At 38.2% G+C, this 17163-nt stretch overlaps 1 protein-coding gene across 3 annotated transcripts in view; it reads right to left on the bottom strand.

Moving 5' to 3' along the window:
* Positions 1–17163, bottom strand: part of rasa3 (RAS p21 protein activator 3) — a 310651-nt gene that overhangs the window by 185072 nt on the left and 108416 nt on the right. For 2 of the 3 annotated variants that reach the window (XM_028800053.2, XM_028800054.2), the window contains exon 2: positions 6873–6990. In XM_028800053.2, the coding sequence (XP_028655886.1) occupies positions 6873–6990 (118 nt within the window). Of the gene's footprint in view, positions 1–6872; positions 6991–9870; positions 9894–17163 lie in introns of those variants that run through there. The other variant, XM_051926869.1, reaches the window with a different exon arrangement.

Here is a 17163-nt window from a genome sequence, read left to right as displayed (position 1 = left end):
GTCAGATGGAGCCAGACCTGGCTTTGAAACCAAGTCAAAGCCAAAAAAAAAACAAATGACAAAGCAAACAAAACGTGAAAGCAAAATGAGAATCGAAATCAAAAACCGAGAAATGTACCATGATGCTAAGGACTACTAGGAATTGAAGCTAACTATGCTAACAAGTTCAAGGAGTGTTTTCTACCAAAAAATAATGTGCAATGTGATTGCCACCATTTTATATTGTCACAACCGGTAACATAACTGAAGCAACAATCCCAGTCATGTGACTTATCCTACCGCTTAGTGTAAACAAAAAAATGGAACGGAAATAAAACTTTTTCAAATGAAAAGGAGCGCCGAGGGGAGAAGGGCTTGTGGGGTTCCCCGCTGAATGGCAAGGGATGGTGGAAGGGACACAAGTATAAAAAGATTGCACTAAGTGAGTAACCACTTATTAGGGTGCAGTCAGTTAAGGTGAGCCTAAATATTGTTGTTTTTGAAGGCATTCAAAAAAAGCAGCCACATGCAAAAATTATAAATGGCATTTTAACACAAAGAATAACTGCAGAGAAGGAAAGCATAACGTATGTTTTAAACTGTGCCAAATGCTGCCTGCAGTTTGAGTTTAAGTTAACAGACTTGTTCTGGGACATACCATGATGGAGGACAAAGATGTTACTGAGTAGTTTTTTATTAAAATCCAGCTCATTTTAAAACACTGTCACTGTAATGGATTTACATGATTCAACAATACCTAACAGAAACATGAATCTGAGTAGACCTTTATTTAAGTAGCACCACGGGTGACTAGAAGAAGTCGTGAAATCTTTTGTCCTATCAGTGATTCTCAGATACAATTAGACAATGACCTTAAATAAAAGTCCACTTTAGAGAAATGTGCATATAGTAATATAGCAATAAAATTCCACAAAACCAAACCTTGTTTTGACTCAATACACATATGCTGCCTATGGTAGTATAATTATCTCTAAGTAAACATTTACATTTGACTCTCAGCTGTAACTTTGTGAAACGTTTTTAATGTAAATTTATCATTATTGCAGTCAGTGAATGACAGACTGATATAAAGGTGGACTACAAAATAAGAATGAACAAAACTGTAAAATACTGTATATACTGGATATAGCAACAGTTTCACAAAAAGGCTTGTCTCTGCCTCGTCAAAACAAACAATGTTCAAGGCAAAGAGACAAAGTTTATCTGTACTTTATTGAGACATTTGCAATTTATATATGATCAGCCTGTCTTAATAATACTTAGTGGGCCTAATACTTTTGTGCTACCAAGTAAGCTGGAGAGCAGTGGGGTGGTGAAGTGAGTAGCTATGTGTACCCCGAGCTTCTAAGACCTTTGGGTAGAGGGTCACATCTGCGCCCAATCAAACTAATATAGGAGAAGCCTGCATGGTAGAGGGGGACAGAAAACAGAAAGGGAAAAGAAAAAGAGAAAGGAAAGAAAGGAGAACAGCAAGGAGAGAACAGAGGCTGAAATGAAACAAAACAAAGCAAGAGCGAAAGGAAGGAGCGAGAGAAGAGAGCCGGTGCAGAGAAATGAAAGACAGGAGGTTGGGGGGACGAGCCTCAGGGTGAGGAGCCTGGGGCTGCAGAGGAGTGTTCCTATTGATCAATGAAGGAGAGTAGCAGCAGCCCATTATGTGGTGTCCTCCACGGACACTGAAAGACTGATAATGGGGATGAGTGGCTCAACGCGGCATCCCAGAGATGCCTAAGGCCTGGCAAAGGGGACCTGATGGTTGATTGCACCTGTCGATAGGACATCTCCACATGCTGAGGGATACGTACAGGGTAAGCCGGGGAGACATCGGCTTTTGGAAGGAAGTATTGGGTTCATGTTTTTTTAAAAGCAACTGCCCTGACTTTAACCTATGTTTTATGGATTATTTATAGCATATTTATGGATTGATTTTAACCTTCAAATTCTCATGGATTTTATGGATTATTTATTTATTTATTGAAGAGTATGATGCACTGCACTATTTATTTGAACACTGTTTGTTTTTTTAATTTTAATAAAAGCACCTGTCACTTTTTTTTAATCTACCCCTTGCTGCATCCTCATTTGCCCTGGATCATTTCGGTTCATGACTATCGACAGTTTCATCACAAATGCATTGTTCAGTTTTTTCAATACAGTGATCCCCCCATCGCGTAAGTTATGTTCCAGACCCACCCGCGATAGGTGAAAATCCGCGAAATAGAAAGACCACATTTTTTTTATAGTTTAAGCTTTAAAATACCCCTCCCACACGCTTTAAACACATGTAAACTTATTAAACCACAAGCAAGGTGATCACATATGCAATTCGTCTGGGACCCACGCTCACTGTTCTTGCGAGATTACACCACGTTAGCAGCAGCTAATCAGAGCCCAAGAGAATAAAATCTGCTCTGATTGGTTGAGTCTCCTCTTTCAGCCAATAACAGGATTTGTAAGAAATCATCTGGGTGCTGTAACGCAAAACTCTTTGTCTGCTGAAAACCGTATGCTTTGTTATGAATTGGCTGCAAAGCACACTACAGGTAGGATGTACTTATTGAATTTTTCCACGATATAGCGGGGGCAAGATAGCTGAACCGCGATAGAGCGGGGGATTGCTGTACTTCAACGAGTGCCGCACTCTCAAGTGTCAAATGGTCAGTCTTTAGTGCTGATTGAAATGGCAACCTTGTGGTTAACAGTACTATGATTTATCACTAGATCACACCTCCTTCTAATGGGCTTCTTCTGAAGAGAGAGTCAAGTGTTTGGTTTTAGCCTCAAATCCCTGTTATAACACTAAATCATAATGACATGAAATGTGTGCTCCTCAGACCCATTATATGCCAAGGCATCCATTGAGAACCATTTATAATGGCTTGCTCTTGTTTCCCTTCCTCTATACATTGTATAGCTGTGTCTAGTATTTTCATTCCTACTGAAAATGTAAACTGAGTTGGCAAAGTGGTTTCACTACTTCACGTACCTTGTGTTAAGACTTGCTTTCAGTTTTGTTGGTTTGTTGTTTTTTCCCTCAAATCCTTGTTTTTATTCTAGTTTGTATTCTGAATATCTTTGATCCCATATCCTCAGTTATGTTTTTGGTGTTTAAGTCATGAAGTCTCTAACTGTGAATTATTCTCCAGTGCTGCAGTGATCTGAAGAAATAAATAAGCAGCTGTGCTGGCCACTGCCAGTTGCAGTGGCATTCACCTTCTTTCTGTTTGTGGTCCTGCTCGTTAAATCTTCTCACTAAAAACCTTTCTTTGCTTGAAGGGATTGAGATTTTGTTATCTCCTGATCAGCTCTTTTGAGTCATTTGTTTATGTTTTCATTTGGTTTTTAGAATTTTGGCCTGAGTTGGGATTTTATAATGGAATTTATTTTAATTGATTAAAAGTGTGTGTTTGTTGTTAACAAAATAGGGAGGGAAATGAAAAAAATCCAAGTAAGGCTGATGTAAATCTTAATTTACTGAATAATTAGGAAAACCCAAAAAACTACTCAATATAAAATCAAATATAGCAAATTCAAAAATAAAAACTTGAAACTAATTTAAGGATTACAAGATTAAATCTGTAAACCAAAATTCTTAATCCAAAAATAACAAGACAAAAATTCAAGAACAATGAAAGGCCAACATCAAATTACCAAAAGGACACTAAACATACCTAAAGGAAAAGAGCAAAAGGGAAGCAGAAGAACACAGCAAGAAAATAATGTAGCAGTGACTGCCTAAGGGATTTACATCTCTTGGGTACTGCAACTGCCATAAAAATCTGGACTTTGCTTTTTACATTTATTTATTTATTGTTCACAATCGTTTCCATGGCCTCCAAAAAGAATCAAAGTCATATTTTGGAGGATTTAGAAGTCAAAGCATTTTACCATCTGATCTGTTTTTTGATTCAGAACACTTTTGAAGACGTAAATACGTATTCTTATTATGTTTTTAGTATTGGCGCCACCATTGTTTGATATTTGTCATGTTTGGGTTGCCAGGCTGTTGCTAAGCAAGATGTCCCGGAGTGTGCGATGCTTGACGTTATTATAACGACGGTATTAAGGTCTGCCGTACGCACTCCTTTACTGTCTGAGTTTATAACTGTTTCAAAACTTAAAATTCTAATGTCATCGTTGCTAAAGATATCTGTGGCTATGGATTATTTTGCTGTTCTTCAACTTTGATTTACTTCTTGCAACTTGGCTTAGGATTCATCAGATATTCTGGCTCATGACTCTCTCACTATATCTCTCGATTTAAAATTTTGTTTCATGTCCTGACAATTGTTTATCTGATTCTCACCCTCCCGGTATCAACCTTGGCTCATTATTACTTAATCATGAAAGATCTATTGCATTTATATAGTTATTGTGGTAAATCATTACTGTGGTAAACCTATCGCTGCATCAAAAATATAGCTGCGAAAAACTTAAGCTGCAATTAATTTAGGCAAGTAACTAAACTACAAAATAAAAGGCTGCTAGTGGAGACTCTCTCACACTACAGACACAGCAATTATGTCATAAGCAAAAGAGGCGCAACAGCAGCTCAGTGTCCATCAACTCGTTAATTGCCAAAGGCAGTGACAGCATGGATATACATTAGACTGAAAATCCTGAGTTAAAAGCAAATTTCATCCCAAATGAGCTTGAAAATATGTTGTATGGCAGTAATTTGCCCATAAATGGGAAGACCATTTACAAACTGAGGTATTTTCTACATCATGTTGAGTGAAGATGGCTTCTTTAAGAGGAAACACAAGAAGCCTGTTGCACCATATGAAACAAAGTCATAAAGAGCACTACAAAGAATGCTGCTCAGAAAAATGTGCAAGCAGCATGGCCAGACTGAAGACAAAATATGAACCATGTCTAAAGTAGCTATAGATTTCCAAAAGTTTCAAATGCACGCCACCATACAAGCCCGGGTGCCAACTTCAAAAAGAAATAATGCAGACCATTATCCACTACCTGTATATAGACTGATGGTGCCGATAAATACTGTCCAAAAAAAATTTTTGTATTCCTTATTAACAAACTTGATAAATGATTCCAGATTCCATCACTTGTATTTTTCCCAATTTGCCATTCTGGAGATGTATGAGTAGTGGTGCAAACAGCTGAAAGACATGGAATTTTTCGCATGAATGCCGATCTTGGGTCAAGAAAGACAACGGAGCTCTGCATTACCCTGACAATTTACTTCATCGACCGTAACTTTGAAATTAAGACTGCATGTTTACAGACATCCTTCTCCCCCAAAAACACAATGGAGAAAATATAGCTATGGGATGAGCCATGAGGCGATGGCTAGCTGATGTCTATGTGAAGATGGGCTAATGCTTTTTACTACTGACAAAGCGAACAATATGATCAAAGCTACCAAAGTAAATGGCTGGCCCAGACTTCAGTGTTTCAGACGCAGACTGCTTCTTGCCATTGGTAAGTGGGTTTATTTTATTTAAGAAACTTAAGTGGCTAGTAACAGGGTAATATGGAGCTAAAATGTTTGGCCTTCTGTTATGCCTTATACTACTTATATTTACCGCATTTGGCAGACACTTTTAGGGCGACTTAACGTGAGTGCTATGTAGTCAATGGGTAAATATTTCAAGTGTAGTGGAAAACACAGACCAGAGTTGCTAACAAACTGGATTCCTGAGCTAAGGTAAAACAAAGGCAATAATCTGGTACATTTTGTTTGTTTGTTTGTTTGTTTTTCCTCTCTCCCCTTTTCCTGAAGTGCACTGCTGCCTGTTGAGTGATGTTGTGGACAATTACACCCCAACGCCTAGATTGTTAAGTTTTGCAACAATCTGATTTGATAGTTTTATTTATTTAAAATGTAGCATTATAGGCACAGAATAATTTGCAACATATTTTTTGTAAATATTTGGCAAAATGTATTGCTTTTGTACAAAACATTTTTGACTGTAATTTTTGAGTTTTAATAAAATTTATCATCTGTATTTGCAGCTTGTACTGGAGATAATGCACAGTGCACTACCTTAATCTCTGATTTATCGCGTTACTTATCATTATCGTATCATCATTACGTTTATTGTTCATTATGGTTTTTCCCAGGATCATGCAGCCTTATTATTACTAATATGTTACTTTCCTGATTGCATCTTACTTAACACCACTGCCATTGTGTGCAGTCATTAGAGCAACTAAACTGATTACAGCACCTAAGGCCTTTTACTTAATCAGTACAGGGTCTCACCTCTCCACTGTCATTAAGTATAACTACATAATTACCAAAAACAAGGAGGAGAAATAACTAAACTAAAAAATGATAAAAATGGAAGGTGGTAAACAGGATAAAGCAATTAACAGTGAAATGACAAAAGGTAAACAATTTAGAAAATGGATAGTAAAGCAACTATAGAATAAACCCCAGGGGTGAGACCCATGTAAAACCATAATGTCTCTCTTACAGTCCTGGCCCCTGCAGCAATTTTCAGGTTAAGGGCCTTGCTCAAGAGCCCAATGGTGTAGGATCCCTTCTGGTAGTAATGTATATGGTACAAGGCAGAAATAGAGGTTGAATTAACTCCCACAAAAAAATTACAGCAGTCATTAGCAGTGCTTGATCCTAGAATAAGGCTGCACCTAATTAGACAAACTGCGCCATTCCAGGCCGGCAGCTGTTTCTCCATCAATATATAAACAAGAAAACCCACCAACTTCAAAGACATTCTGTGCTGTTTATAAAAAAAAGTAAGGATCACACAAGAAGAAATGATCTGCAGCAACTGCAGTGGCCAAAGAGTCAGAAGCACAGAGGTACAACTACGCCTCCAAAAAAAAAAAGTCACGCAAAGAAACAAAGCACCCAAATCCTGCCCAAAAAAGACATAACTTACCATAAAGACTTTTCAATAATTTTGGTCCTGAACACCTCTTCCTGGTCCAGGTTCACCGTGCAGTAACAATCTCGCATCTTGTTGGGCCCAGGGTATGGAGGGAGGTTTTTCGCTTCACCTATCAAATTAGAAAAGAAAATAATAATTAAAAAATGTAACTTAATTTATTTTTTAGATAACTGGTACTGGCATCAGATGGATACCAGAGCTGTCCCAGTATTTTGCTTGGAGAAACCCTGGCCCACCCACCCAAGCTGGCAGGCAGGCAGGCAGGCAGTCCAACTGACAACTGAAAAATGTAGGAAGCACAAGTATGGAAGAGCCTTAAAAAGAATGAAACAACAAAGGGGAAATTCTGTGGGTCAGGGATAATACCATCACTTAAATATAAAGAAATGATATATGAATGTCCATCCATCCATCCATTTTCCAACCCGCTGAATCCAAACACAGGGTCACGGGGGTCTGCTGGAGCCAATCCCAGCCAACACAGGGCACAAGGCAGGGAACCAATCCTGGGCAGGGTGCCAACCCACCGCAGGACTATATGAATGTATGTAACAATATAATGTGGCATTTGCACAGTTTGTCAGGATCAGTCAAGCATAAATAACATATTTGATTTTAGCTAAATGACTAACTAAAAAGATGCAAATCACAATATAAACACTGCCAAGCTCGCCTAATCCAGTAGGGGGGGGTGAATGAACATATCCCAGCAGTATCAGTGTTGGATATGGCAAATGCCGAGGGATGAGCATGACCTGTTAGAATGGAAGATGGTCCACATTTACATTTTTTTATCTTTTATTTACTTAACAGTTGCCATGATTTTTAACAGCTACTGTAATTCGCTTGTTGAATCATACAGGTAAGACCCCAGTTGATGATGATAATAATCATCTATTGATGTCAAGTCAAGGAAATATCATGATCATCATTGTCTTTTGTGATGATATTTTGCATCTTTTGTGTTTTCCATTTTTTTCTCAGAGAATTCATTTCTGATGTAATTATATTTTTAGCAGCTTCCATGTAAAATATTTGTAATTCTTTAGTGCTATATTTTGTTCGTATATGTGTGCCGCTATTTTAGAGTCATAGGGTTACTATAATGATGTATCCCATGTTCCACTGGGCATGCGCATACCTCTGATGTTATTAACACGACAGTATTTATGCTCTCCTATATACTGTAATCCTGTTTCTTCTGAGATTGGATTCAAAGAACATTACATGCAATTCATTTGGTTTGGTGTTTTCTGGTTGTTGAAACTGAACTTTGTTTTTAAGACATGTAACATCTGCGATTCAATGGCTAATCAGTTCGGTCTCTTTGCTACTTTATTGTAACCTCTTCTCTATCTTCATGTCCTTCTCATACAATTTTTCACTGCCTAATTCAAGATAGAACAGCTAAGTGTTATTTTTCTCTAATGCTTCTGTGTTTTATCCTTCGCTGCTGGTTTGGAGATTTGTGTGTTTTGTGGGCTCACAATTGGGCTTGAAATAACGGATCAGTTTTTTGAGCAGTGTGAGACCCCTGCAAAAAAAAAAAACTGCTGTCTGATCTTTATTCCATAGGACATGAATAATCAAGGTGATACACATTGGACTTTTTAAAAATAAAATAACGTAGATAAGATGTGTGACCCAAAAAGGAATATTAAAGTATTAAAGGAATACTCACTGAAAAATGGTTTTTTGTTGTTATTTACCCCATATAGCTTGTAGTGATGGTCAAGAAAAATTGTTCATCTCATGGAGAACGACCATAACACAGTTATGGGACACAATAGTGAACAGTGCTGGATAACAGCACACAATATCAAAAACGTCCATGAAAAAATCTCTCAAGTCGCAAAATCCACATGCCAAGTCATCAATTTGTACATTCATAACGTGTAAAATGCATGTTTTTTTTGTTTTTTTTTGCTAAAATGTTAAATAAATGCCTCTGGAAAATAAAAGTGGACCACAAACAGGTAGCCCCTTTACACTGGATGTCATGTTTAAATTGAAGATAGGACTCTTGAACAATGACTATGCAACGAATATGTATATGAATATAACAACAATAATAGGAATTTAAACATAATATATAATATACTTAATGAATATTAATGAATATGAGTATTCACAAACCTGGACTAGCGTACCACCATCTTGAATAGGATCCAAGAAAATGATATCATTGTGCCCGGCAGATACATGATAGCAATGGCCACTGTCATCAACAATAATATTTGTACAGCCATGCAAAAACACATAAAATGGTGATGCCATGATCAGGATCGAAACACAAAATGGCAGCATGGTGATATCATTTCCATTTACTTATTTGGCTGACACCTTAATCCAAGTTGACTTACAACATCTAAGATACAATTGGTTACATTTCTTTGTTTTTTTTTCCAATTGAAACACAGACAGGTGAGTTGGATACTGAAGCAGCAATAAAAAAAAATAATAATATTGAAACAAATATAAAAAAATGCACAATAATCACACAAGTGTAATCGGTGATTTTCAAAACTCCAGAATTATAACATGTAGTTGCCTAATGTGATATATTAAAGACACCCAACGCTGCTCCTTGTCCTGCGATTTTGACTTCTAGGCTAAGGGTTCAGGAGCATGATGGGCTGGATCCATCTTTTAAAAAGAACAGTTTTAGAGCTGATGTAGCTATCTTATGCAGGGAAAATGATTTTACAATTAAATCTCATCATTACTCTGTCTGCTACCCAATAATAGACTGCTTCTCTAAAATGGCATGCAATCACAGCATAGTAATTGCACCCCACAAAGCAAGACAGATGGACGATAAATAGGCTGGCCCTAAAGTCAGGACAGTGAGAGTTCTACTGCCAAAACAAGTGTATTTTTTAATCAAGGATGACTTTGAAGTTATAACACACTTGTATTATACAACTATGCAGTGTCTGAATACTTCAAACACATTTATAAGCCCAAAACGCAGACCAGTGAAACCCACCTGCAAGTTACCCTTTCAGCTTTTCAACTGACAGGAGGCACAGGATGCCCGGCAGAGACGAGTAACAAAGGCAGCTTCATCGCTCCCCGGCACAGCAGCAGCATATGAATGAGAAGTTCCGTTAGAAACAAGTGTTGTCTTTGATGCGGTGTCAGGCAGCTCAATAGGAATGCTTGATCATTGTGGGGAAATCTGGAGCGTGTCGAAGACACTTTGGCCAACACTAACAGAAAAGTCTTATAGCTGCATCCAATTGCGGAGCAGCTGAACTGTCTAAAAAAGAAAGGAATGCCTGTCAGCCCCCAGAGCAGCAAACAAAATCAGCCATCATTTTACTGAAGAGCTGTAGTTGCTCTTTATGCTGCCAACCAGAGCATAATTATGTTGATCTCATCTGCATGAAAGGGTCCACAAGATCATCTCAATAAAAAATTAGCAAGAATACTCATAATAGACGGGAAATATGGTTCACTTTAAAACAAGGCTCGGTTCTACTTCTGTTGGACATATAATCAGCAGGGCCCTGTAAGCCCATTTGGCAATGCATTATGAAATGCTAGGGTGGCAAGTGTTATACTGACTAGTCGCCTCACAGCCCTTATGTCATGGGAACGAATGCCCACCATGACATGTGCTCTCTGTGTTAAAATGAATTGTCTCTTGGTACTGTAATTATCTGTCAAATTAGAAGAGCAGGTTAGGTTCACTGGTGACTATAAATAAAGAGAGTGGTGAAGAGTCCATGGGCCCTGTGTCCTTACAAGACATTAAGCCCCCCTCCTCCAATCCCTGCCTAAAGATGTGTCACATAAAAGTGTGTTACTCAATCAAACGCTGATGTTTGTTTGTATATATAGGCCATCAAGCACAATCTAAAAACATAATTATACTAGAGTAGATAGAACATACTGCATCATTTACACAAACATACTTTACATGGGGATTAAAATGCCGGGCTGTTGGGGAAAAAAACACAAGAGCCTTTATGCACTTTGCATTCAATAACAAAACACAAATACAGAAATACCCTATAATAACATGCCATGCAATACCACAAATTAGGAAATGATCATTTGGATGATTAGAGTCACTAGCTCGCTCACACTGAGAATGATCTTGGAGAATCCAAATGAATGGTGCTCGCTTTTTGATGTGCTCTAAACTTCCAGTGCTACATTCAGCAATGATGAGTACCTGAGTCATTCTATAGAGCTGCGCACTGTTATGTATTAATATAAGTGCATGTATTTTGTTATTTTTTAAATAATTACATGTTTTATTTTAAAGGAATTTATTTCTGTTATTTTTATTATTTTGTACAGTCACTTTAAATGTGCTTATGTTCATTGTTCCATAGGAGGCAGGGCCACTGTGATGTCGCAGCTTCCTGGTTCACTTTCAGCAGTGAGGCATTTTATTTGTGTAGAATGTTACTGAGTATAGTGTTTTCTGTGCTGGATTGTCCATTTTGTACTGTTTAATGGATTTTGATTTGTGGTTAACATACTAGGAATGGATTGCTTTAGGTTTACCTTTGTGTGTTTCTAATTTTTTCATTTGCTTTGTTAATACATAAGTTGATAAGTTGTCCACCCTGGCCATCGGACCTTACTCTTAGTCTATGTTAATTAATGTTGTCTTATTTTAATTCTTACTTTGTCTTTTATTTTTCTTTTCTTCATCATGTAAAGCACTTTGAGCTACATTATTTGTATGAAAATGTGCTATATAAATAAATGTTGTTGTTGTTGTTAAGGACTGACAGTTATCCTTACTCTTGTGGAACTTTGACTTTATTTTAGAAGCATTATAGTTGTTTTCCCAGCTCCCTGTTTCTACGGCCTGCTCCGACTGACACCAGCAGGTAGTGTTTGGGGCCTGGCTGAGTTTAGGTGAGCCTATTCCAGACAGGCCAATGAAGATTCTGGCTGGGTTTACTGGTCTTTCGGAGGCCAAACAGACCCTTTGAACAAGTTTGGGACTCCAAATCACAACACAAACAATAACGTTATTGCCATCAGCATTATCTCTGTTTCATATCCTAAATCAACAACCCAATACAAATTTAAACAGAGTATAAAAAACAACTAGGGAAGAAATAGAGAATAATGGTTCAGAGTGCCTAGGGTTTACATAAGCCCTTAAAGACCCTGAAATGGCAATGTTACCCAAAAACTGACCTTACAGAGAGGACCCAAAATCCTTAGCACTACACCAGAGTTTAGCTACTGAAACTTATTTTGGATTTATTTTCATGAGGGACCTGCTGACCCCTGGGCCTGGGCCTGACAGGCCTGTTCAGTGATCTATCTATGAGTACTGCCACAACTACATGAGTTTAAGTGCCAAGCTCAGGGTCAACAGTTGGGTGGGAACTGAGCCTGTAACTTCATACTTAGCAAAGATATAGTCCTTCGCTACAAAGTTGACTCCATTAATATTATGTCATTACTTTGAAATCAAGTACAGAAATAGTTTTCACAGTTTCTTCTTGAGTGGCATCCTGGTGCAGTGGATAGCATTGCTGCCTCATTACTCCAGAAGCCTGCTGTCTGAAGCGTGCATGTTACCTCTTTGCTGTTTCTTCTAATCCTTCTTCTAATTCTACAAACACACAGCTTAGTTAAATGGATGACCTCCATTAGTCTGTATATGGGTCATTTTGTAGATTTTGGAATTGCCTTGGATAAAAAATGCTCAATAAAGAATTCTCATGCCTGATGCAATTGAAACAAGAATAAACATGTTCAAAAAAATAAATGGAGGTTTGGATGAAGGGATAATTACTTTTTATCATACTACACTGAGTTACATCACATTAAGATACTAAAATATGGCAGCCTTAGAGACTGAATTAAAGACTCTGATCAGTAAGTCACATGTTTACTTTCTACAACATTTCAAAAATATTCTTCACTTAATGCAGTTTTAAGTACATTCTTGACTGACAGATTTAAGTACATAATACTGTGTATTTTTTGGAACAAATACTGTGTTGAAAAATACACCTTAAGGTACATTTTTCTGAAATATGTAATGTTCATTTACAACAAAATAAGATGGCTGATTACCTGTAATCAAATGAATATTAAACATGACATTAAATGCAGTCAATTCTTTTTATTCATGGGAGTCCCTGAAAAAAATACCTTTGGGGTTTAACCAATGGGAAAAATGGGGTTAGACCCTGGCAGGAGACCGGTTCAGGGGCAGGACCAGTTGCTGTTTCACCTACACAGGCCTTGATATGACTTTTACTTCCTTTATTGTCTTTTAGGTGCTCCACCAGAGGCCACAAGCGACCATAGAAAGGCTGATCTGAGGACCTCACTAAACTACGTAATACGGTGCAGCACCGGGCATAATCAGTACAAGCTTATGACCTGCACTTACTCGGAATTCCTCACTCATTAGAAACAATTATACTCCCTGGTCCCCATCACAAATGGGGTTTGATGGCTTACCAATACCTGTCAGCACCAGGCAGACACACGTTGATTAATTTAGTGTGGCGCTCATGCAGCACCCAAAAACTAGACATCTAAGGGCATCACAAACCTGTTGTTGCTCAATCTCATGTGTTGATCATACATGACAGGCCTACCTGAATTTTTTTTCTGCTTCAAATGTCTGAGAATACAACACCCTGATGTTCATCTCCACCCCACCCCAGGACCTTATCTAAGAATTGGTGTGATTAGGCTGCGGATATAATGAAGAAGGTTACACTTTTATAATAGTGAGTAAATTAATCCGCAGGAAAGGAATTTGCAGATTGTGAGGATTTGCTGTTGTAGGCGGCACACGGGATGGATGGGCATCCTGGCCAGGAACCAGGAAGATCCCTTACCTGGACGGGAGGCCCTGAGAGAATTTAAACGCATCCTGGCCAAAAGAGGGAAGTAGGTCACACCTAGACTAGATGGCCCTAATGGATGGACGGACATACCAAACAGAATTGATGGTTCCTTACCTGTGCAGGAAGCATCAAATAAATGGATGGGTGTCCCAACCAGACATGGGCCTAATACCTTCCTTGTCCATGAGAAAAGAAGAGGACAGAGAAGGCCTGTCTCAGGTGGATGTTTAATCCCCCCAGGCGTTAAATGGCAGAAGCCCTACATAACAGCATCCATTCGAGAACCAGCAGGGAATGCCGGAAGTTGTAGTCCGGCAGCACAGCCCTACCTGGGGTCTTTTATTTACTGTAAGGTATGCATAGTATAACAGTGACAACACACAGTAAATTGTCAGAATATCTTAGTAAATTATATTATCAAGATCTGTGTTATTCAATTAATGATACTGCAGAAAGTCTATACAATTAGCAAAAGAATTTATGTACACAGTCACATTGTCTACCAGCCTATTAAACCAAGAGATATTTTGAAAATAATTTTCCTACGTATCACTAAGAATAGATTAAAAAGATGACATTTTCAAAAAATTTTAAATAAACACACTATATTTATTTTTAATATTTTGCAGAGTAGAGGCCCAAGCCTTTGTGATGCCAGTTTGTGTTTGGAAATACTGTACCAAGCAGCACTATACTGTATTAACTGCAACATACACAATGGCACTGTCAAACGTGTAAAATATATATTGTACTGTATATTCAGCAAATTTTAATTATTTGTTTCATACAAATTACTTTACACAATAAATACTTGAACCAGTATTGACTAACACTTTTAAAAGGACCCATGTGGTTTTGTTTTTCAGTTTGTGTTAAAGCAATTGTGCAATTCCAGATTTTCATCACTGTCACATTTTAAACAGAGGCCTGTATCTGCACCCTTGTTTCAAAGTCTCCAATATTTTAAAGAACATGAAGGATGACCGCATTTATTTCTTTTAACTATTCACCTCATGTATTTACAATTGGGCTGAAAATACAGCATATATTGCCTTCAGTTTTGATTGAACAAGAGGAAACATGAGTAATTAGAACAGTGAATCAGGTAAGCTAATTTGTGTTTTCTATTAAATAAAATTCTGTTTGGGGAAAAGGACAATCTCCTTTCTTTGTGTTTTTTTTTAAAGATATGCTCATGTTGTAGTCTCTCCTCACTTTTTCTCAAGTGGTTTGTTAAGCTTGATTGTATGGAATGTTGTTTTCTTGAAATAATATCAATACAATTATATAAAACAAACAAATAAATAACGTTATGTTATTTTCATACATTCTTGTTTATCTTGGTTCCAGAGTGTAGTGACATATTGCACGTTGGTTCGACATGTAAGTAAGACCTTAACTGTACTCTGTACATGCAACAATGCTACGACTACAGGTACAGTACAATTTATTTTTTTATTATGTGTTTTATGCATTTTATGAACTGCATTACAATGACTGCACTACATGTCAGTAAGCTATACAATACTATGTCATATTCAGAACAGATCAGAGAGCAAAGAAAGAAAGAGAGAAGTCTTAAATTTGAAAGTGTTACTTAAATAATCAGTCTAATCCAAGGGTACTGTCATAATTAAAAAAAAAAACTGAACTGAATTAAACAACCAGCCAGGTGGCTTCATTTTCATATCAGCTCTCCACACCCTGCCATTGTTTTCTCTCAAAACAAAACCCAGGAATACGTTTCCAGTTCTTCTTTTATTACAATTTCCTAGCCAGCAAGAATTCTGGCTTTTAATCTCAGAATGAGCCTTGATATTTTTTTATACTGCAGAGCTTTAAAAAGCGTATGACATCAGTTTGCTGAAATGTCTTCAATTATTTCTGTTTGTGCTTTCCAATCCAAACTCCAGAATATGACAACATCAACCATTTCCTGTTATCTGTTACTGGAAGTTGAAACCAGCTTGTACAGTGTGGGAGAAAACATTCAGAGGGAAAACACAAGCAGAGCAACCAGCCAGAAGAGGCTTAAAAGGAGCCCCCTACCTCACCTTGGAGATTCAGAGTAAGGAAGCAGAGGACAAGACTTGTGTAGAGGAAGAAGAGTCAAGAGGAAGAAAAGGAAGAGGAAGGATTCACTGTTCCTGTGTATACAGTGCTGTATAAATGTACTTGGGTGAAATGAAATCATTACATTAAACCCACGACTGTGCTTATTTCAGTTGCATCAAACGTTTGTGGCTCTGTGATACCCTCTATCTTCCAAAAAAATATATATATGTATGTATATAAAAGGCGGCACGGTGGCGCAGTGGGTAGCGCTGCTGCCTCGCAGTTGGGAGACCTGGGGACCTGGGTTCGCTTCCCGGGTCCTCCCTGCGTGGAGTTTGCATGTTCTCCCCGTGTCTGTGTGGGTTTCCTCCGGGCGCTCCGGTTTCCTCCCACAGTCCAAAGACATGCAGGTTAGGTGGATTGGCGATTCTAAATTGGCCCTAGTGTGTGCTTGGTGTGTGGGTGTGTTTGTGTGTGTCCTGCGGTGGGTTGGCACCCTGCTCAGGATTGGTTCCTGCCTTGTGCCCTGTGTTGGCTGGGATTGGCTCCAGCAGACCCCCGTAACCCTGTGTTCGGATTCAGCGGGTTGGAAAATGGATGGATGGATGGATGGATGGATGTATATAAAACCGACATTTGCTTGAGTTTGGGTGGTACAGTGCAGTAGTAGGTACAATAATGTTGCTGCATCATGGATCTTTGGGTTCAAATCCTGTGCCCAGCTGCTAGTGTCTATATGTGCATCTGTTTTCCTCTCACATCCCCAAAGACATGAAGGCTAGGTGTAATTGTAGTTCCAAAGTTGCCCTCTGTAGGTGTGTAAGTGCATAAGTGAGCCGCGTGAAGGGCTGGTGCCCTGTGCAGATGTTTCCTACCAGGATAAGCTCTGGCCTTCCTCAACCCTGAATTACTGTACTATATGCAGGCTCAAGAATGTTACATTATTCTTAAGTATTCTTAAGGTTACATCCATTTAGGGAATCTTTTTTTTTTTTTTACATTACAGGTTGACAGGGCACTGGTACCTCTAGATACAAAATTGGGCATTAGGACAGATGACCACTGGCTTGAGGCTCCAGCACTCCAGAAACCCAAGATGGAGCACAGTGTCTATATGTATTATAACTCTTTTAACAGTGGAAATTACAGGGTGAGTCAAAATTATGTTAAAATTAATGGTACTGCTATGTATATACTTACCGTATATACAATTTTTGTACCACATATGGCACATGTGTTGAACATGATGACGAACAGGTTGAGACATTCCTGTAAATCATCTTGCATATATGAAGAATGTTTTGTGAATAAATTGTTTCCGCCATTCAAATATTAACATAATTTTGACTTACCCTGTATTTACCCATGATGGAGGAAAC

The sequence above is a fragment of the Erpetoichthys calabaricus genome, chromosome 4 (assembly GCF_900747795.2).
Source record: "Erpetoichthys calabaricus chromosome 4, fErpCal1.3, whole genome shotgun sequence".
NCBI classification, from domain to species: Eukaryota; Metazoa; Chordata; class Cladistia; order Polypteriformes; family Polypteridae; genus Erpetoichthys; species Erpetoichthys calabaricus.
This window is presented reverse-complemented; position numbering and strand designations above follow the sequence as displayed.